Source organism: Macrobrachium rosenbergii, chromosome 4, assembly GCF_040412425.1.
Source record: "Macrobrachium rosenbergii isolate ZJJX-2024 chromosome 4, ASM4041242v1, whole genome shotgun sequence".
Classification (NCBI taxonomy): domain Eukaryota; kingdom Metazoa; phylum Arthropoda; class Malacostraca; order Decapoda; family Palaemonidae; genus Macrobrachium; species Macrobrachium rosenbergii.
In genome coordinates, this window is record NC_089744.1 from 47996986 (window position 1) to 48018516 (window position 21531).

Below are 21531 nucleotides of genomic sequence, written 5' to 3' on the forward strand. Positions count from 1 at the left end.
CGCATAGAATCTGTCTTTTCACAGAAGTAACTAACCAAGCAATTATATAGCTAACGTTTTTAACTAGCGGTAGCTTCTCTGCTGATTTGTGGTGACAGGCCCTGCCCACTATCGAAGTGCACAGGAAACAACTGGCAGGTATAGTCACTCTGTTTCTGCTGGCTTTGGTGCTCGCATCGGCACCATTTGCAGCAGCTTTTTTGATGGTTTATTCAGTTGTCTTTGCAGAATTTGGTGAAGTACAATTACTTTGTTTTGGTAGTCAACAAGCTTTTGTCAGTTTATGAGCTTTTTTGGATTAATTCTTTAGTTTTTTGAAGAATTATGTCAGATGCTAGCACTTCTAGCTTTCACTATTGCAGCAAAGGGTGTAAAACCACGTTAACAGAATCGTATGATCCTCATTTGGTCTGTAGTAAATGAAGGGGGCAAAAATGTAGCAGGGAGAAAACTTGTAATGAATGTTCTCCATGGGATGAGAAACAATGGAAAATGCTCAAATCTCACTAGATAAATTGGAGAGTGATAGGAAGAGGAAAGCGGCTTCTAGAGCAGAGACATGCTCCCTTAGGCCAGAAACTACTCCTAAACCTATTTTAGAAGCTAGCCTTGCTCTTCCTTCTACTCCTATTCGTGCTTTTTTCTCCTACTACTAGCCCCCCAACTATTCATCCACCTACTCCTGTGCCGGCTTCCTTTCTTCCAACCCTAATACCATTGCCAGTCTCGAATCGAGGTTTTATAAGAAGATTAACTTTGTAGTGAGTACAGTGGCAGAATTGGGAGTGTCATTGAAAGTGGTTAATGAACAAAGTATTCACTGAAAAAGTGATGAGTGACAGTGTAGTGCAAGCGGAGGAGGTGGCTATCCGACCTGCCAGTTCTCATAGATGAGGGTCACTATCCCTCTCCCCTGAACCAGGGAGAAGACATACTGGAAGTCCAAGGGAGGCCAGTGGGGTTTGTCTACGGGTAGTTGCCCCCTCAGCCTCTACCTGTGTTACACTCCCTGGTGTCGAAAACAGCCATTGGAAAGGCATCTCTTTGGAAGTGCATCAGTTGTCATCAAGTTCCGACAATTCCGGCACAAACAGGAGGCGCCACATATGATACCTAGATTCTTCACAACCGCTTTAATGCCCTTCAGATGATGTTGGTCGCCGTTCAGATCCACTTCCTATTAAGCGGTATAAGAAGGCTAGTACCAGCCCACAGCCCTCTTGTAATTACGCTTTGGACCTTTCTGTCACTGCCTCAGTCCAGTGTCCACTTTCGTCTACATGGGACAGTCCAGAGGACTTCTCACCTGAACGGCCTCACCTGGCTCCCAGGCACCCGACGTCAGCGACCAAACATCTGGTTCATATCTCTGAGTGCCCAGCACCACTTCCTGAGCACCCAGCACCAGCTCCCGAGCGCCACGCGCCAACTCTTCAGTACCCATCACCCGCCTCTGAGCGCCAAGTGCCCACTCCCAGGCATGTTTCTCCTCTTCAGTCTGCTCACAGACCACAGTCTCTGTCGCCTTCACCTTTAGATCAAGACAAGCCATTGTTGGCTCTCATTAAGCGATAGTTTCCTTAAATCATGAGCATGTTGAAGAAAGCTCCCTCCACTCCCAAGACTTCTCATGATGCTACCCTGTCCCTGGTCTCCTCAGAAGAGGAAGGGGTCAATCAAGAACCTGCTCCTCTTCCTTCCTATGCAGCTCTTCTACAGAATCCTTTGGCGAATTTTCCCACCTTTTTTGCCCGGCTGCCCCAGTCTTGCCTGCCTCAACTTTTTTGATCAGGAATCAACTGGACGACAGGACTAGACTCCCAAGATGGTACTTTCTTCATCCTCCAAAAGTCTCTCAAGGAGATGGGAGATTGGCCTTCAGCTAAAAGGGAGCAAGGAAAAGCCTTTCCTCCTTCTCGCTTAATTTGTAGGAGGTATTTGTCTTACGTCACCGGGGAAGCTCCTTCTTTGGGAGTTGCTGCCTCCTCCCAAAGGGATTTCTCTGGCTTCATCAACTCTTCTCGATATTCTGCATTGTCATCAGCGAAGATAATGTTTTCTTTGGCAGAACTAGACCACCTTGTCAAGGATCTTTTCAAGGTTTTTGAAGTTCTTAGCTTTCTTGAATGGCCAGTGGGAGCACATGCTAAGAAAATAGAGGACTTCCAGGATTTATCGGGAGACGTTGCCTCAGACTGGCTGGGAGTCCTGCCCTGTGTGAACAAGGCCATTAGAGATTGCTCTCTAGAGCTTTCCGCTCTACTATTTACCTTGGAAGTTCAAAAGAAGAGAGAGCTCTGGTGCTTCTTTACTACTAAGGAAGTCACGCACGCACAGAAATCAGCCCTGTTGTTTTCGCCTCTGGACCAGCATCATCTCTTTCCTTGGGACACAGTTAAAGAAATTCCGTCCGACCTTCAGAAGAAATGCATGCAAGAGTTGATGGCCCAATCCTCCTAGTGTCTCAAGGATTCGCCTGCCTTTGCATTCAAGATGGCCTCTCCCCTCCAGCAGCAGCCCTTTCTTGGAGGTAGACCCAGATCTCAGGTTAGGACCTGTTCCAATGTCCAATTCATGGCCAGATCCATTAAGAAGGGCCAGCCAAGACAGTGCCCAAAAAGTGAGAAGGAAGTCCTTCAAGCAACTGTAGGAGTCAGACTCCTACCTAGAGTTTTGGGAAAAGTGGCTGATCAGAGGAGCAGAGACATGGATCATCAAGGTTCTGAAGGAGGGCTACACCATCCCATTCCTAGAGAGCCCCCATTAGTCACTTCTCCCATCATATTGTCGGCTTACTCGATAGGCTTAGAGACACATTCGGCCCTTCTGGAGGAAGTTTCCTCCCTCATCCAAAAGAGGAAGTTGAGAACACCAGTACAAGAGGGCTTTTACAACCGTCTCTTGGTGGTTCTGAAAACACCAGGGGGCTGAAGACCAGTCCTCGTTGTAAGCACCCTCAATCATTTTGTCCGGAAGACAAAACTCAACATGGGGACAAACATTCAGTCTTTCATCCATTCACCAGGGCGACTGGATGATAACCTTAGATATACAGGATGCATACGTCCACATTCTGGTCCATCCAGACTTCAGGAAGTTTCTGTGGTTCGTCTCTCAGGGCAAGGTATGTCAATTTCAGGGCCTTTACTTCAGCCTGTTGACAGCCCCCTCAAGTATTCACTCAAGTCCTCGCTCATCTCTCAAAATGGCTCCACTTAATAGGGATCAACATCAGTCTGTATCTGGATGACTGGCTGGTTTGATCCCCATCAAAGGGAAAGTGCATGAAGGATTTACACAAGATTCTCCTTCTTACCAAGGAACTGGGCCTTCTTATCAATCTCCAGAAGTCTCAGTTGACCCCGTCGCAAGAGATCCTCTATTTGGGGATGACTCTCAGCTCTCGGACTTTTCGGGCTTTTCCATATCCCAAGAGAATTTCCAGCTGCCTTCAGACGATCCACAGTGTTCTAGCCCTTTCGTCTTGCTCGGCTCAACAGTGGATGAGCCTACTGGGGACTCTGGAATCCATAGAGATGTTTGTCAAACTAGGCAGAATGCACATGAGAGTTCTCCAATTCTTTCTAAAGGCCAACTGGGACAGGAAAACACAGCCAGACACTTACATGTTTCTGATCACCCTGGAGATCAAATCGCACCTGCAGTGGTGGCTGTCCGAAGAAAGAAAGACTGACCTAGACTTATTCAGATGCCTCGGACATAGGCTGGGGAGCTCTACTGTACGTGGACCCTAGAGCAACAAAGTCTACACATAAATGTCAGAGAACTGAAAGCAATTCATCTAGGCCTACAGTGTTTCTCGACCATGGTCCGCAAAAAGACTGGCAGTGCATGCAGACAATACCATGGCCTTGGTTTATATCTGGAAACAAGGCTGCACTGATTCCTTTTCTCCCTGCCAGGCAGCAAGAGATCTACTCTGTGGGTTGATCAGAATCAAGAGACTCTGGTCACCTGGTTTATCCAGGAGAAATTAAATGTTTTGGTGGACGAGGTGAGCCATCGGAAGCAGACCCTTCCCACCGAATGGACCTTGGATCCCCTGGTCTGTCTGGATCTTTGGAAACTGTGGGGCAGTCCAACATTAGACCTGTTTGCCACCTCCAAGAACCATCGCCTTCCTCTCTTTTGCTCTCCAGCCCCAGATCCTCTTGCGTGGGCAACAGACGCCATGCTGCAAGACTTGTCCAATCTGGATCTGTACGCTTTTCCACCCTTCATCATGATCAGGGAAGTGATAAACAAATTTCAAGCTCATCACAATGCAACTATGACCCTCATAGCCCTGTTTTGGCCCCTGAAGGAGTGGTTCCCAGACCTTCTTCGGTTATTGGTAGATTTTCCAAGACTCCTTCCCCAAAAACTGTCTTTACTCAAACAACCCCACTTCAGGAGACACCACCAAGGGTTGTCCACTCTTCCCTTGACAGGCTTCAGACTATCCGGAAGCATGTCAGAGCGAAAGGCTTTTAAAGGGGAGCTGCAGAGGCTATTGCACGATGTAGGCGAAAATCGTCTAGCCTCGTCTACCAGGCCAAGTGGGCAGTTTTCCATCGCTGGTGCCTCAACCACAATGTCTGTTCCTTTGAGACATCTGCAGTGCAGATTGCTGATTTCCTTCTATGTCTGAGGAACTCTAGGAATTTGTCTTCCTCCACCATTAAGGGGTATCGAGCTATTCTTAGCTCAGTTTTTAAACATACAGGCTTGGAATTTTTGTCAAATTCAGATAATAATGACCTGATCAAGTCCTTTGATAAGTCAAAACAGAGGAAGGACAATCTGGTCTCTTGGAACCTGGATATAGTCTTGAAGTGGCAGACAGGTCCTGATTTTGAACCCCTTTCATTTCGCATCTCTTAGGAACCTGACTCCCAAGACACTCTTCCTCTTTGCCTTACCTACTGCTAAATGCATTAGTGAAATTCAAGCCATCAATAAAAGGTTAGGTTTTTCCTAAGGAGATGCATTTTGCTCCTTTACCCTAGGTGTTTTTTTTTTTTTTTTTTTTTTTAAGCTAAGAACAAGGACCCGTCCAAGGCCTGGCCTCATTCTTTTACCAATAAGAATTTAATGGACATCCTTGGCTCCGAGGAAGAAGAGAGAGTACTCTGTCTGGTCAGAGCTCTGAGGTACTATCTGAGTTGGACAGAAAAAATCAGAGGTCCATCCAGTAACTTCTGGTGATTAGTTAAGAACCCTTCTCATCCTCTGTCTAAAAACCCCTTGTCGTTCTTCTTGAGGGACTTGATTTCGGAGGAACATTCATGGATCCAGGAAGACATGTTGCCAACTTTTAAAGTGAAAAAGCTCACGACATCAGAGCAGTATGTACGTCTTTGGCTTTCAGGCACAATATGTCCCCAACTTCCATTCTACAGTCAACCTACTGGAAGTGCAGGTCTGTTTTCGCATCTCACTATTTGAAGGAAGTGGAAGCATTGTTTGATAATTGCAGTACATTAGGTCTGTTATCAGTGGCTGGCATGGTATTGGGCGATGATTCATAGGAAGCACTTTTTCTCCTATCCTTTTGCCTTGGTGTGGGGTTTTTGAGTTTTTGGGGAGCCTGGGAGTATCCACCAGTCTTAGTCGATGGGTTGTGGTGATTTCAGAGTAGGTGATAGCGTTGTCTGGTTGTTTTTAAATTTGGTATTGCACCCAGGGCAAGGGCACTTTTGTATGCTCTGCTATCCATCAGCCCTATCCTCCGCTGCAAAGCTCCCATTTAAGTAGAGGTGACCCACGGCTCAACCGTCATGCCACTACAGGTTAAGATGAGCACCAACCAGAGGCAGTATTCACCTGCAGTAGCTCTCTTACCAGGTATGGAAACAACAAGCATTGTATCATTGCTGGCAAATTTTTCTATTTCAAAGTCATTACCATGCTTTAATGTTTTGGAGTAGAATGTCCATGTGCCCCACCTCTATTCAATGTGGGATTCAGCTAGGTAATTACTTGGTAAATTACTTATATGAAAATGACATTTTTATAATAAAATTAAATTTAATATATATTTACCAAGTAATTACAGTCAAAGCCTGCCCTCCTCTCCTCGCCTCTTATGAACATGAGGGCACAAATGAACTGACACTACCTGCTGGTTGTTTCCCTTGCTCTCCAGTTGTGGGCAGGGCCTGTCACCTACACAAAACAGTAGAAGTGCTACCACGAATTTTTAAAAAAAAGTTGCTGTGTGAGTTAGAAATTTTAGCTATGTAATTACTTGGCAAGTATATATAAAACTTGGTTTTATTATGAAAATGTCATTCTTGTGGGTATTCTGGGTTAGCAGTCTCTCATCCTTTAGTAAAGAAGATGAGGCACATCTGTCAAAATGAGATAGTTGATAGAACTGTGTATGAGTACGTTGCATTCAGGTTTATGGGTAACTCCATAAATTTTAGTCTAGTAGGCTGGAGTATCTTTATGGAATTTTACCATTTAATAATAATTTTCATAAGAACACATGGTATTCTATGAATCAAGTTAACTTTGTAATGTATTGAACCAATTAATTTAGAAATAATATACTGGTAATATTTTTTCAAGCAAAATAGTTACCATACTCCTTTAAGTGACCATACATTGTGATCTGCATTTTCTTGTATTTCAGAGGTCCTGACCGAGCCTTTCCGTTTAAGTACCACCCAAAGTTAGGTGTTTTTTCACAGCGTTGAAAGAAAACAAATTAAGTTTTGAGTTGTATCAGCTGTGTTTAGCAGGTATTTTTTCTTTCTTTTAGAAATTCTGTTAACTATTCTAATAAGTATATAGATAAAATTAACTGCAAAATTTCTACACTAGATTAGACTAAACATTTAATTGACACTTAGTAGGTATCGTAATTATTTGTCAAGTAATGTTCCTCTCTTCTTTTTTTGTGTAGTACATACTTTCCATTAAAATATTAATGATTATCGTCTTTCTGAAAATGTGATTCTACTCTGTTTAGATTTTGAGAATCTGTACTGGTATTGTTCAGTTGCAGTATTGTCACAAAAGCCAAGTTGAAATTAAATGGAAACATATATTATCTTTTGCCAGTCTCACATTGGTCTGATGGACTGAAATGTGTGATTGTGCACAAAGTTTGGTTCTTCACAGTTGCATTAATGCTTTTTTTTAATTACAGATAAATCATTGTACTGTAATATGATTTGTGTTTCGTAATTTCTTGTAATAGTTTTTAAGATTATTACATAAAAATTCTGTCAGGTTAAGGATTGTGCTTTAATGTTAAAAATACAAGTAAGAAATGTTTCAGTTTTGTATTAATATACACGTAGAACTGTGACTTTTATTTGCCGTCAAGTATATTCTCCCTTGTAAGATTTGGAAATTCTTACAAGTTCTGAATAAAAAACAAAATACATTAATTTATTTTTGGCATTAAATATACTTTTTATCCTCTGCAGCTGTTATTTTCTTTCCAGAATTGGTAAAAAGTAAAGTATAAATTCTTAGGAAGTTCCTCTAATTTTCAACAAAAAATACCACCAAAGTATTATTCTTGTAACAGCATACATTATTGTGCATATTTGACAAGACAGTTTAATGACAAGAAGAGTGTTTTAACCTCTGTAACATTTTCGTACAAGGAAGCTTTTGAAAGAACTGAATTGACATATAAGAAAATGAGAAAAAACAGAGAAATTATAGTGATTTAGTGGTAAATACAGTAATGAAAACAGATGAACAGTCACACAAAATCAGTAGTAAGGGAAAGGTTGAGAAGGTAAGGGAATTTTCCAGATCAGGTAGACTTAGTTTTTAAACGTGAAAGCATCAACATCTGAAATTCTACCTGGAAGACTTATGCAGTTTCAGGATAGCAAAAAGACCACGTGGATTGAGAAGTGTGACATCATGACACCTTAACAATATGTATACAGATGCTCAGGAAAACTATATGCCCTGAAGGTGATGGCAGCAATCCTTTTTTAATACATATTACTTATGTAAGTTTACCAAACAGTTATCTTCCTGCAATGAATTAAATCATAATTGCCATTGTTAGGAGAAAGTAGTTTTGTTCAGAACAAAGATCTAGGAAGGCTGCTGGCATTCATTGAGAACACCAGTCCAGTAATGATAAGACAAAAGACTTGAAGTATTTGTTTCTGTAGCTTGACAAGACATTAGAATAATAGGTTTCTGCCTGCATTAGATCTGTTCTTTTAAATACTACAAAAAATAAAAACTTGGAGGCAATTATATTACCAGTTATCAGATATTCAGAATAATGAGGTACAGTGCTACATATATACATTGAATCATAGAGTGGGACTGAGACTAGGTAATGCATAATGTCTTAGTTACACTGGAGTTTACTTGTCTCCCACTGATTGCACCACTTACTGATCTAAGTCTCTCTCAGACTTAGATCAGAGGTTGTATAAATAACTGTAGCAGTAATTGGATGAACCCATACTGTTGCATTTTGTTTTCAAAGCCAACAACCAGGTTATGAGTAAAGAATGAAAACAGCATAAGCCTAGAACATTACCTTGTGGAGCACCATCGACAATGCTGTTGCTGGCCACATGAAAAAAGCTAAGCATCATGCCAAAAAACATTAAAGACTTCAAAAATTTGGCCCAAAAATGAAAATTTATGGAAAAATCACCAATTGTTGCACGCTGTTACAGAGAGAGGCAAGGGTGTTAAGAAAAAAGAGCTTACACTTTTTTTTTTTTTTTTTATGATGGGCTATTGACAACTGTAAGATACAACAATGTACAGCTGGCAGATCATTTTTGTAGAAAAATTGACAGTGCTCTTGCTTGTTTGTAGTTTATCATTATAGTCCCTTATTTCTTTTTTTTTTATTGATTTTAAATGTCTTGCCTCCATTCAGTCAGTTGACAAGGTGATCAGCAGGTGGCACTCCTGTGGCTGCAAATGGAGTGGTACACAGACCTACAGTATCCTTCTAATAGACTCCCAAGTGGAGAGAGTGGAGAACTACATGGCCTTTCACACATTACTTATACTGTGGGATGGTCCTCTTTCTCTCTGGAATTTGTCCTGGATTTCATGGCCAGATCCCAGAACCTCGTAGTACTGGACCAAAAATTTTAAGCTGTTCTCCACCCCTTTGTTAAAGGACTTTGTGGGTGGAAACGAGGACAAGTTGGTGCTTTGCCGTGAGGCAGTACCTGAAGGGCATGGCCCCTCACAAATCTGCCTGGGAGGCTTTCTGTAAGCATGGGACATGAAAAGGTCTCCAGAAACACCATCTCTTGGTTGGAACAAATACAAAATTTTATAAAGTAATTTGTATTTTACTTTGGGTTCTAACCTATATATTCATTGGGATGTTTTACCCTCCTCTACCACCCTCATGGTTCCAATCCCTCCCAATCATGGAGTTGAGTGCTTCTGCAAACAGGCTGATTCACAAATGGGAGAGCTAACCCAGCTCATGTCATGGGTGACTCAGAGGCCTGGTGATAGGCTTTAGTTTTTTATTTAAGTCAGTAGACAACCTCAGTGTGCTTTTGGTGAGTCCTGTCCATTAGTGAAAGTGTAGGTTCATATCTTACAAAAATACAAATTACCTTAAAAAATTTGGTATTTATTGCATGTTAATTTATTATCATTACAGTATTTTGCTTTTGTTGATCATTTGAAAATACCATGTACAGTACATATATATTATGCAATACCCAGTCACAAAGTTTTATGTAATCGTTAAAATTTTTGTATTGACCATCACTTTGATAAGTGTGCGAATTACTGTCCAGTGTTTTGACAATTTGTCAGTACTAAAAGTGCTTTAGTATTTTGTCATGTCTATGCTCATTACAGTACATGTTTTGTTTCTATTATTGATTTTCTTGTGTGCATATATATTTTTTTGGTATGGCATAAAATAGTACATGTATAAGTTAAAACTCTTATACACGTATTACAGACGTTAATGCACAAAATATAGATAAATGTTCTGATACCTAATGTAGCCTAGCCAAACTATGGAGTGCTCAGAAATCTCAGCTTAAATTACACAGGAAGTAAATATAAAATTTTTATTTTTTTGCCATGGTGTTAAATATTACACAAGGATGTATGCTAATTTAAGGTGAGAATAGGTACAGTTGTACTTGGTCAACCACCAATTTATTTTTTAGGCCTAGACCTAAGAAACCCAACTCATCCATGCCCCCCTCATTTGTTGATCATGTTGTAAGTTTGGATGCTAGATAGATCTGTTCATCTGTGCTTATACCCACTAGTATATTTACAGAATGCATTGAGTGTTTAGCTTCATGTCTCTGATCATGTTGGATTTTTATATGTTTTATATATTCAGTGGAAATAGTGTCAGCAACATCAGTTATTTTTTAAATTTTGTTCCATATTTGATTTAATTGTAACATCTCACTCTTAAAGCATTTTTTATACCTTTGCATATACTGTACTATTTCCTTACAGTACAGTATTAGGAAGCTGTATAAGAATTTTGTTTTATAATTAAAAAATGCTGCCCATGAATTTGGTAAAAAAAAAAAAAAACCTGCTTTTGATGTTTCAGACGACTTCATTTTACTTTATAGATGCCTTAAATATTTACTTTTGATAGATTATTAATATATGTCACCACCCTACTTGTGAACATTCATAGATACGAACAGATAGGGTCACAAGTTCAGATTTTGCTCTGCGAACATATTCTTCTAGTAAGAATTTTTGCAAAGGACAGAAGAACCTGTTCCTTTTAACCCCTTCCCTGATTATCCCAAGTATTCTCGTAATTACCTACCATGTATTCTTTCAATCACAAGAATGCTCATTCATAATTTTGAAATATTCCTACTTATTTCATTCTTCCCGATTCAACTTGTTCTTTGATGAATTCCCATTTTCTATATTCCCTCTCCTCATAGAAAATGTTTAGTATGCATTTTTGTCAATCGATGGTGGTATGCATTGTTTACTTTGTGAACGTCCAGTGTCAGATGCTGCTCCTTGAAATTCTGTCCAAGTTCATAACTTTCAAAACATGGAAAAAATACTAAATTTTGAATGTTGCATGAATCTTAATTTTTATTTTCATCTTTCCTTTCTAGCATCCAAAGTGATTCTTTATAGTACTGAATGATTTAAAAATACAGTGAAAATAGAATAATCTATGACTGGAGTTCATCAACAAAAATTATGCACTACATATTAAAAACCAACTTAAGAGCAATTCAAGATATGAAAGGTTGTCCGGAATGTAACTCGTTCGTAAGTAGGGTGGCGACTTTTACCAGTAGGTAAAGCAAACACTTTTACCATTATATTAGAATAATAATATTGTTGCATAAATGTTAAAAAGATGAATCGATTGCTGAGCTGTAAGTTCAGACCCCGTAAGGGGGTAGCACTGGTAGTGCACTTCATGTGGTTCACTGTAGTCAGTACTTAAGGTTCTTTGCAGCGTCCCTTCAACCTCTAGCTGCAGCCCTATTCATTCCTTTTCTGTACCTCCGTTCATATTCTCTTCTTCCATCTTACTCTCCTAACAATTTTACTCCATTTCAGCACTGAATGACCTTATAGGTCCTAGCTCTTGGCCTTTGGCCTAAATTGTATATTCGATTCCCTGTAAATTTAGATGATGCAGTTGTCAGGCCATCTTATTACCCATTAATTAAAATTCAGAACAGACTAGGGTAGCTAAAATACACTTGTTCCTACACATATACAAACCTAGAGCCAGCTGTTTAACTAAAATCAAGGTGGATATTGGTAGTTGGCTACTGATAGAAGGGGAGGAATCCCCTCTATCCAGTTGGTACACATTCAGTTTTCCTTTTGGCTGCATCTGAGACATATCTGTCTCTTTTGCTGCCTGTTGTTCAACTTAATTCTTAATTATTCTTTCCGTTTTTTAATATAATTTTTGTTTTGAGATATTTTGCCTATTTTGAAATAATGCAACAAGTTATATTGTTACATTTTATTATTTTCACTTTCTTGCTGCATAGTTATTCCTACTCAGTTATGCTACGTAGTTGTTATCAACTCGTTTTAGCCTATGAGCCTTTTTCTTCAGTTCCCTCTCTACTTGGTTTTGCCTCTTCATATAACACAAACCCAGGTTGGTCGTAGCTTTGGTGTTTGTGCTATTATTCTGTTATAGCTTTTTTTCCTATTACATGCCCATGCCCAAGGAGAGAGGCCTGTCTCTTGCCACCAACCAGTCTACTTTTATGTCTTCTCAACCTCGTTTTATCGAGCATCCTTATTCTACATCTTTTTTCTGTTTGTTCTGGACAAGCAGAGTTTTTCTTTCGACTACACAAGTACTTGGAATGTAATGTTTTAGTCTTTCAGATTATGTAGAGCTGGAGAGGCATTGAGACAGAGGAGGGTTCTATTGCTACAGTGTGGTGGTTTTGTAACCCATAGTACGAGACCCCTGCTTACCTTCAAGCATGGATTCCTCCTCTTCCTTAACACAAGGAAGAAGCAGAGATTGATGTTGTAGTACCTTTAGATAGTGTTTCCGATTTCAGCAAGTCATCTCCAAGACCAGTAGCTGTTCTGTCTACGGTTCTTGTAACATCCTAGGGAGGGGGGGTTGCATTTCTATGATCCCTCCCTCTCCTCTCATTCCTGTTTTGAAGGATGAGAAATCCTAGGAAACATTCTTTGATGAAGTTTCTTTGCCTCCTTTGCTCTTTTCATCGTCATGTGCTGTATTGCAGTACCCCGTCTTCTTTCCTCTGTAGGAAAGAAGATGGTGGAAGAATACAGTGACTGGAGGAAGACGACTCACTATCTAAGGACAGTTAGTGAGTTGAGTTCAGCCAGTCAGTTTTGGTTGTGTGTGTGTGCTCTCTCTCTCTCTCTCTCTCTCTCTCTCTCTCTCTCTCTCTCTCTCTCTCTCTCTCTCTCTCTCTCTCTCTCTCCACACGTCCTGTCCGTGTGACTGCCATCAGTGCTGCTCCCGCCCAGATCGTCTTTCCCCTTCCTTCTGTTGTCCTGTGGGACATGGACGAACATATCTTCAGTGCCAGAGTAGTTCATAGTGCACTTGGACTTCTCTTCCCTGCATTTTTCCTTCAAGAACATTGCTTGGTTGCTGTTTTCAGTGATGCCGCCGCAGTTTTCTGGATGTCTAAGCTGAAGATACTCTCTCCAAGGAAGGAAGAATTCGCAGCCGTGCAGTGTTGCACAACCATGTTTTTTGCTTCACGTACAAGGAGGAAGAGAGAGAGGCCCTGGGTAGGCAGATGTAGCTTTGCCCATTCTTTGGGACCTGTACAATGTCGTCTCCTCTTTCCACAGATCATCGGTGGCCTCCATCTACCATCGATTCTTTGGAATTTGGATTGGCTCGAATGTATTCTATGCCTTCCTCTCTTGTTCCCTCAACCTCTCTCAATGCCTCAGTTGTAACATTGACTAGAGTCATTGGAAGTTTTTGTAACAAGTATTTGAGACTCATCAGTACTGTTCTGTTTATGGGGTACACAGTGAAACCAAGGGTGTGTCAGATAGTAACGTCAGAGCTAGGATCGATCCTCTTCTTTTTTCAAGTCACCCTCAGAATGATACGTTCTGGAATCAGTCTTAGCCACTGTCCATTGTACAACTAAGTTTTGCAATAGATTTGAGAGGTGCCAATGATTTTTGTCTCTTTGGATCACAGAAACATGGATGGCATCCCTTTCAAACTCCTTCCCTTTCCTGAAAGGGAAGTAAGGTTAAGGGGAGCGCACACTTACATAGAAATAATGCTCCGATTTTTATGAAATTTTTATGTTATACATATATATAAGGTGATGTACCAGAAAAAAAATTTGAGAGTGATTGGATGATTATTTTAGATTTTATTAAAAAATAAAAAAAAAATAAAAAAATTCAAAATGATTCACCGCCTTCATTTTTAGAGCTATTGCAATGCGGCTTCATACACAGAAAGTATATCATAGTATGTGTAAAAAATAATGGGAAGAGTTTTTCTACTTTTCCTTTTTTTTGGATGGGGGCGAGGGGGGATTTCCCCCCCCCAAAATTTGTATAATTTGATTATCACGGGTTCCTTGTCAACCTGAGAAAAAACCTAGCCCCAAACAAATATTTGTCTTTCTTTCCTCTTTCCAATGGTATATTTAACTTTAAAATTGGCCTAAAAATAAAAATGTAGTTCGCATTTGAAGTGCAAAAAAGTGAAAACAGAAAAATGACTGTAAAGATCGACAAGTGGTTTATTTTTTTTGCACTCGTGGAAAAAACTTATCTTGAGCATTATTTTGGTTGATTTCTGGCTCCAGGTCACCCCCCCCCCATAAAAAGAGGTATTATTCGCTCGAGGTGAGAGTATCATCAAGTACCACCTGACTCATTGTTACCTGGTTTGAAACTAAGACACTAAAAGTTTAGTAGCTACCAGGCTGATACTCTTGACTCATTTTCAGTCGTTTTTTTCACTTGTTTGGTGTTTTTGGTCTTTGGAGTTTGATTTTCAAGCCTTTTTGTCTCTCGAATGAAGAGCCTCCTCTATACTATCACTTGGGCCAAACAGATGTGTTAGTAAGTTGAATTTCTCACAGCCGAAGTTGTGTTCAATTTCCTCAATATTTATCTCACTCAATTGATGGTGCTGAGATTTTGCATTGCTAATTCGCTTTGCTGGGGCACTAACCGTAAACCTACACGATTGGCACTTCATTAAATTATCAGTATCCCATCTATTGGCAGAGACTTCGACCTGACCTTTACCCCTACAATTTCCTACCTTGCATCTAATACCCGACACTATTCTATCTAGATATAATGAACTTATCATATACTCCCTTTTCATCATCCTTTATTCATTTCTTCAACTGTGAGCGTATTTTGGAAGGTGAAAGTATATAGATTGTATTTAGAGTTACTGGATGTAAAAAAAAACCGCAAAAAACGCCGCAATTAGCGAAAAATTGCTCAGAGTAAAAAGTTGCCCGCCAATCACTTTCAACGTTTGGGAGCGACTGACTCGGCACCCTGTCTCACAGTCTCAGTGTCTCTTAGACCATGCATTCACCAAGGAACAAGCCATTGTTGTTGCCAGACGTAGGAGATAAGGTGATATAAAAATCAAAATAATTAATAAATTAGGCAAATAAAAGAAAAAATGACAATAGTCATTAGGAGCCAAACGTCAGCCCTACCTCACCGTGGGGGGGGGAGGCCCAAAACCCCATCAATTTTAATATTTTGAAAAAATGCTTTGGTCACGTGATAACGAAGGTGTTGCTCATGTCTTATGGCCATTTAACCTTTTTTTTTTAAATTTCAAAAATATTCATCAAAAATCGAAGGGTGCGCTCCCCTTAAGAAGTAGGAATAAGATGCCAAGACTGTTTTCCTTCCCACGTGCAGACACCGGTGGTGAGCTCAATTAGACTTAAGGATCATTTTCAGTGACTGAAAACTGGGTAGTAGATGTCCTTCGGTAGGATATCAACTTCCCTTCAAGTTCCTACCACTCCTCATTAACCATCTGGTCCATGTCCACAAATTTGTTGCGGCTTGTTGAAGTTTCCTTTGCGGGGAAGTTAAAGGTTATACTGTATGAATACGTTGTGGAAATTGTATAATCCAATCCCCGATTTCTCAACCGTCTCTCTCTTGTAGAGAAGGTGATGGGTAATTAGAAATCAGTCATAGATCTTTTCTTCCCCGACCCGTTTCAACAGACTTGATTCCTTCGTTGGGTGTGAAGGACAAGTATTTCCGAACTTACCCATCAACCCTTCCACAAGTTCCTCTGCTTCATTTCCGGGGAGACTTCGTACCTCTTCAGAGCAGATGGCCCCATGTCTAGGCAGGAAGGAACCTTACTTTTCTTGGTTAAAATTTCAGCTGCCAGCATCAGCAAGACATTTGATGTAAAGGATGGGTGTGTGTCAAAAAATGTTCTTAGAAAAATTACAAACGCCTGAGTTATAATCTTGGTAAGAGAAATGAGCTTCCAAAGAAAATTCTAGAAAAGCTGACTGGAATTAAGGATATGACTTAAAGCTCATAGGCTTTCAAGGAAACAGGGTGTTGGAAAGTCAGACACCAAAATCTTATGACAGAAATTAATATACAGGTCTCGAAAGTGCAGACAGCTCACGGGAGTAACAAACATGGCGTTTAGCCATACTTGCCACTATTTAGAGGTAAATAACATCTGAATAACGATGTTTTGAATGATGATATTAAAAAAAGATAAAGCTGTGAATCTGCCTACCTTAACTGAAGCAGAAATCAGGACTGTCACTTTATAAGTTCCAGTGGCCAGGTAATACATGTGTTCCCCCTAAGCATGTAAGATACAAGCATCTTCATGCCATTTTACATTAGGATTCATTAGCTAAGGGATTGTTCTGCCCCTTTAAAAGTGAATCATGTAGCAAGCAGCATGACTCTTTTCTCTGGGAGTCAGACTGGAACTCATCACCATGCATCAGTGCCCCATTGGGATGATTAAATTGTAGACAATTATGTCTAATTTAAACTATCAGACCCACAGTTTTTATTACCATTTAATTATTGGATAGATAAAATGTTTAATGGATAAATGACATGCTACAGAGTAATTAACTTCTTCAATCGTTCATTCGTCAAGTGTTGTAATCTTTCATGAAAAAAATTAAAACTTCTTTATCCTATTTCAATTAAGTCTGAACATCAGATAACTCCATCTATATTTTCAGTGGACCCCCCAAAAAAAGACTATGCAAACTGTAAAGAAATTATAATAACTGTTCGGTATTCAGTTTATATTATTATTATATTATTATTATTATTATTATTCAGAAGTTGACCTGTGTTCATATGGAACAAGCCCACAGGGACCATTGACCTGAAATTCAAAGCTTCCAAAGAGTATGGTGTTCATTCGAAAGAAGTTACAGAAGGTAATGGGAAATTCAGAAAGAGGAGATCTGGTATTAGAAAAACAGATAAATCAGCAAATTAATATAAGTAAATAAAAATGTAAGTAAAATATTAAAATACAAGTTGAATTGCATTAGCGTAATAGTGCATTGGATTTTTGCTGGAACTTTTAAAGTTCCAATTGCACGACATCCTCTCGGAGGCTGTTCCACAGTCCAACGGTGTGAGGAATAAAGGACCTCTGGGACTGAGAAGTTCAACAGAGAGGCACATTTACTGCATATTGGTGCTGCTGTCCAGCTAATCTAGTTGGTCTCAGCAGGAAAAGGGGATCAGTGATCAATTGTGCATGTGCAAGACCTCTAAAAATACAACTAATGGAAAAATGACAAACAAGACCATCTGTTGATGGTCTAAGTGATAACTACAAATATTAGGAAACAATCTCTGGCAGAAGCAGACATCCATACCAGAGAACAGTATTCTAGTAAAAGATGAGCAAATGACCTAAAACAGGTTGCATTGATTTTAGTCATGTTAAAATAATGCAGTTTGACTATAGCCTGTTACAAGATTTAATAATTGATCTACCAAAAATGTGAATGTAACAATTAAAACTGGAAAGTAGAAGTTGATAAGAGTAATATAATTAATACATATCTAATTGTAGATTTTGATAATAAATTCACTGATACTCTTAACTATTCCTAAATTACTTTGTAGTCCTAAATGAATGTCAGTTTTCCCCTCTAAAAAATACACCCCAAAATTACATTAAAGTATTCACAAACTTTAGGTAAAATTGCTTCTAATTACGCAAAGATTGTTACGAGCTTAAAAATAGATGTTGATAATTTGCATTGTTCATGTGAAGATATTAGATTTAAGAATGATTTTCATGAATGTTTAATAACAGGTAAGTTAGATATTCTTAATGAATAATCTTACTAATATTTTTAAACTAGGGCCTATATTAGACCTATACCAAAATAAAATAAAATTAAAATGCTTACAGAAATGATTAATTGATTTAATGAATATATATAATTTTTTATTATAATATTGGACAATTTTTATCAAATGGATACTATTATAAATAATAATATCCATGTGCCATTAACTGGAATGATAAAATTAGGGATATTTAGAGTAAACATGTGATACTGCCAGTAGATAAGGTTACCAGTAATTTTTGCTGTGTATGTAAAAAAAATTCTGTTAAGTCTTAATCTCAGGATTAGAAAATGGTAATAACTTTTATTGATCAAAAAGATATTAAATTGTTTATAGACTTACAATTCCCACAATTTGCCTATTTGCTATGGGTGCAATTGCAACCCAAACACCAAACCATGTGAAAAACACTTCTTTTAGCTTTGCAACCATGGAGATATACTTCATCTCTGCAGCTTGAGTTTAATATACGCCCAAAGATTCTCTACTGGAGAAAGGTCAGGAATTTTGAGGCCAATCATTAATGTACTCAACACTGCAGTCATCAAGCCAATCTGTGGTTACTTTGGAAAAATAGCATGTGGCTCCATCCTGTTGGAGAATGTTGCAGCCAGTCTTCTCAACTGATGAATCAGATGCAAATATAACTAAACAACTAAATCACTTACACCAGCATATGTCATACAACTCCATACAGTAAGTTGGCTTAAATTTATCACACTTACAAATCAACAGTTCATCAAAGGGTTTGGAATTTTTCCCTTGCCACTTTAGAAGGGTTGCCGACATTCACATGGAAGATTGATTCATCAGTGAACAACACACTTCCCAGTTCACTTAAAACAACACACGAACCAATACTATATGTATTATTCTTTGTGGTTCGAAGGTGGCTAACCTAATTATGTTGGGTCTGGTTGCATTATTATTACACCTTCCCAGCAATATCTCAGCATGACCACCATTCTCATGGCAATATTGTTTCGGGGATTTTTTATTCAAGGTTAAATCGACAGGTTATCTACTGTTTTCTTTATTCCAGATAACCATTAGCATCTGACAATAAAGAACAGGGGATGAACAAACCTATAAATGTATTATCCATTGTGGTTCTACAGTGACTTACCTAACTATTTCAGGTCTGCCTGCAGGATTATTGCACCTTCAACAGTTCTGGAATACGGTCTCTAATAACCATTCCATACACTCAAATACTTATTAAAAAAAAACATTTCCAAAAAAGTTAACAATATACAGTACTCACCTTTCGGATGTCAAGTGACTTAGGAAAGGAGTGAGGGTCTGCCTTTTTAATGAGGGCCAACGAAATAATTCTCAGCCCATGTAGAGAGAGTAGTTTGTGTGTGCTAAGGTGTAGGAAAATAGGACCAACTTGGATGTTTGCCAGGACATATAGGTAAACCTTAAGTGCTTGAAACAAGCATAATATTTTACACAAAATTCTGAGTTCCTTTATCAGAAAAGGGATTTTCCCTTTAAAAAGGTTCTCATTCTTGGCCAGGAGACAACAGAAACAACAATTAGTATGAGTAGTGAAATGTTGTCCTTGTGTAAGAGAGCCCAGTACACTAATCCGAGCTCATGATGCCAAAGCAGTCAAGAAGACTGCCTTTTGTAGCATATGAGTTGTAGATGTATTGGACCCATGGAATGAGGGGATGACAGGAATCTAAGAACCTTATTCAGGGAGCAGATAATGGGAAACCTTGCAGGAGCTGACCTTGTAGTGCAAAAGACTGGAGAATGGAATTAATAATTTCTGTAGAATATATTTCAGACCATAAGGCAAGGATTCTGCCAATTCTGTCTTGTTTGCCATGATTGTTGAAATAGCAAGGCTCTTGACCTCAAAAGGTAAAATGTAAAACTATTTCAACAGATTTCAACTGGGCTATACCAATTGGTATGTTGGATTGATGAAGTCAGTAGTTTTTGCATTAGGTACTTAGCAATGTTATGCAAATAATCTTCACAGCAGACTAGATTTAAAATTCCATGTGAAGGTCACAGCTCAGAAGGGAGGATGCATAGACAAATTCTCCTCCTCCTGCCTGGGATAGAACAATGGATGGCAATGGAATCTATTCTTTTGCCTGTTGTTGAAAAAAATAAGGAACCAATGACTGTTTGGCTAATTCAGGGCTACTAGGCAAGCGGTTCTGTTGAAAGCTAGTAGATTGTTCAAAGCTCTCAAAATCTGGGACAATGAAGGAAAAAAGGTATATTGTCCTCCATTTGTTCCAGTCTCGTATGTATGCATCTCTTGCTATTGCCAGAATGTCCAGGTTCAGAGACTGGAAGTTGATAGCTCTCGCATGTGGCATACTGGTCCACTTCCGGATTGTGGACGCATGTTAGAAATTACTGACTTGGGAGGAGCTCAGCATGAGCCTAACCTCTTGATATAAGACTTTGCAGTCACAGTGTCTAGGATAAACGAAATGTGGGTCCCTTTTTGGAGGTTTCAGTATTCTGAGATGGAAAGACAACCAATGGCCCCAGGAAGCTGGTATGACGCTACCTCCGAGCAGGAGACCATCTTCCCCCTAACTGACAATCCTCCCAGTGGTTTCCCCAGTCTCTCAAGGAGGCATCCGTAGGTATTATCATTGGTTCAGATGGTGCAGTCAGGTCATCCTGTTTCCCAGAGACCCCTTCAGGTCCACAGACAGATTATCTTCCCATTCTCAGATGACGGCGATCGCAAAGCCTTTCCCTGACATGTGAGAGCCAGAATCTGTTAAACCCTACAGTCACAATCTCAGGATTAGATCGACCATGAACCCAAACTGTAACAGGGCCAGACTTTGTTCCAATTGTCGTCTGGAAAAGCTGGGCTGTGCAAGGAATCTTTTAGGTCCTTCCTTATTCTGGTTTGAGTGCTTTGGGAAGAACCAGCTAGCTGCAAAGAATAGCCCAACAAAGTCCCAGCCTCAGAAAAAATTGTGCTGGATGTAAAGTGGGACTTGTCCCTGTTAAGAAACCTTTTGACCGGATTCTGTCGACTACCACTCTCAGGTTTTGTCAGCACTCTTCTCTGGTGACTCCCCAGATTAGCCAGTCATTTATGTAGGCCACCAGTTAAAATCCTTCATTCCTCAGCTCCCATAAAATAGTCACAGCAAATATAAAAATATATGGACACAATACATTTGTTCAAATTTGATGATTCAAGGATCACCCTGCATTTGGAGGAATGCTTCTTGGGGATGCTGAAGAGTGGTGGAAAATGAAGCCATCTTTCTTTATGGTTCCCTTTTAATAGGGAGTGGTTTTTGGAAAAAAGTCCTTTAGATGAGGGGGGAGGGTGAGACCATCTCTATTCTAGCCCATTGAGAATTATACTGTCCCCCAAGTGTGTCCTATGCTATAAAAAATGTATACAGTATGTATATGTATATATATATATATATATATATATATATATATATATATATATATATATATATATATATATATATATATATATATATATATAATATAATCATGCTACAAATGTAAGCAATATCAAATCCACGCTGCCTTGGGAATATCCCCGATAGGGAATTATCACCGAAGGGGAATTTATAAGTGACAAATGGACTCAAGTGGTAACGTCGACTGGAGTTGCTGGATGCGCTTCTGTGCCATGGGATTGAGACTCGGCAGTGCCCATCCATTTATCAC

At 39.4% G+C, this 21531-nt stretch overlaps 1 protein-coding gene across 5 annotated transcripts in view; it reads left to right on the forward strand.

Moving 5' to 3' along the window:
* thoc5 (THO complex 5) overlaps positions 1–21531 on the forward strand; it is a 319834-nt gene that overhangs the window by 197465 nt on the left and 100838 nt on the right. For 3 of the 5 annotated variants that reach the window (XM_067096325.1, XM_067096331.1, XM_067096340.1), the window contains exon 15: positions 6641–6749. In XM_067096325.1, the coding sequence (XP_066952426.1) occupies positions 6641–6704 (64 nt within the window). In that variant the 3' untranslated portion in view covers positions 6705–6749. Of the gene's footprint in view, positions 1–6640; positions 7442–8884; positions 10559–21531 lie in introns of those variants that run through there. The other 2 variants (XM_067096347.1, XM_067096318.1) reach the window with 2 other exon arrangements.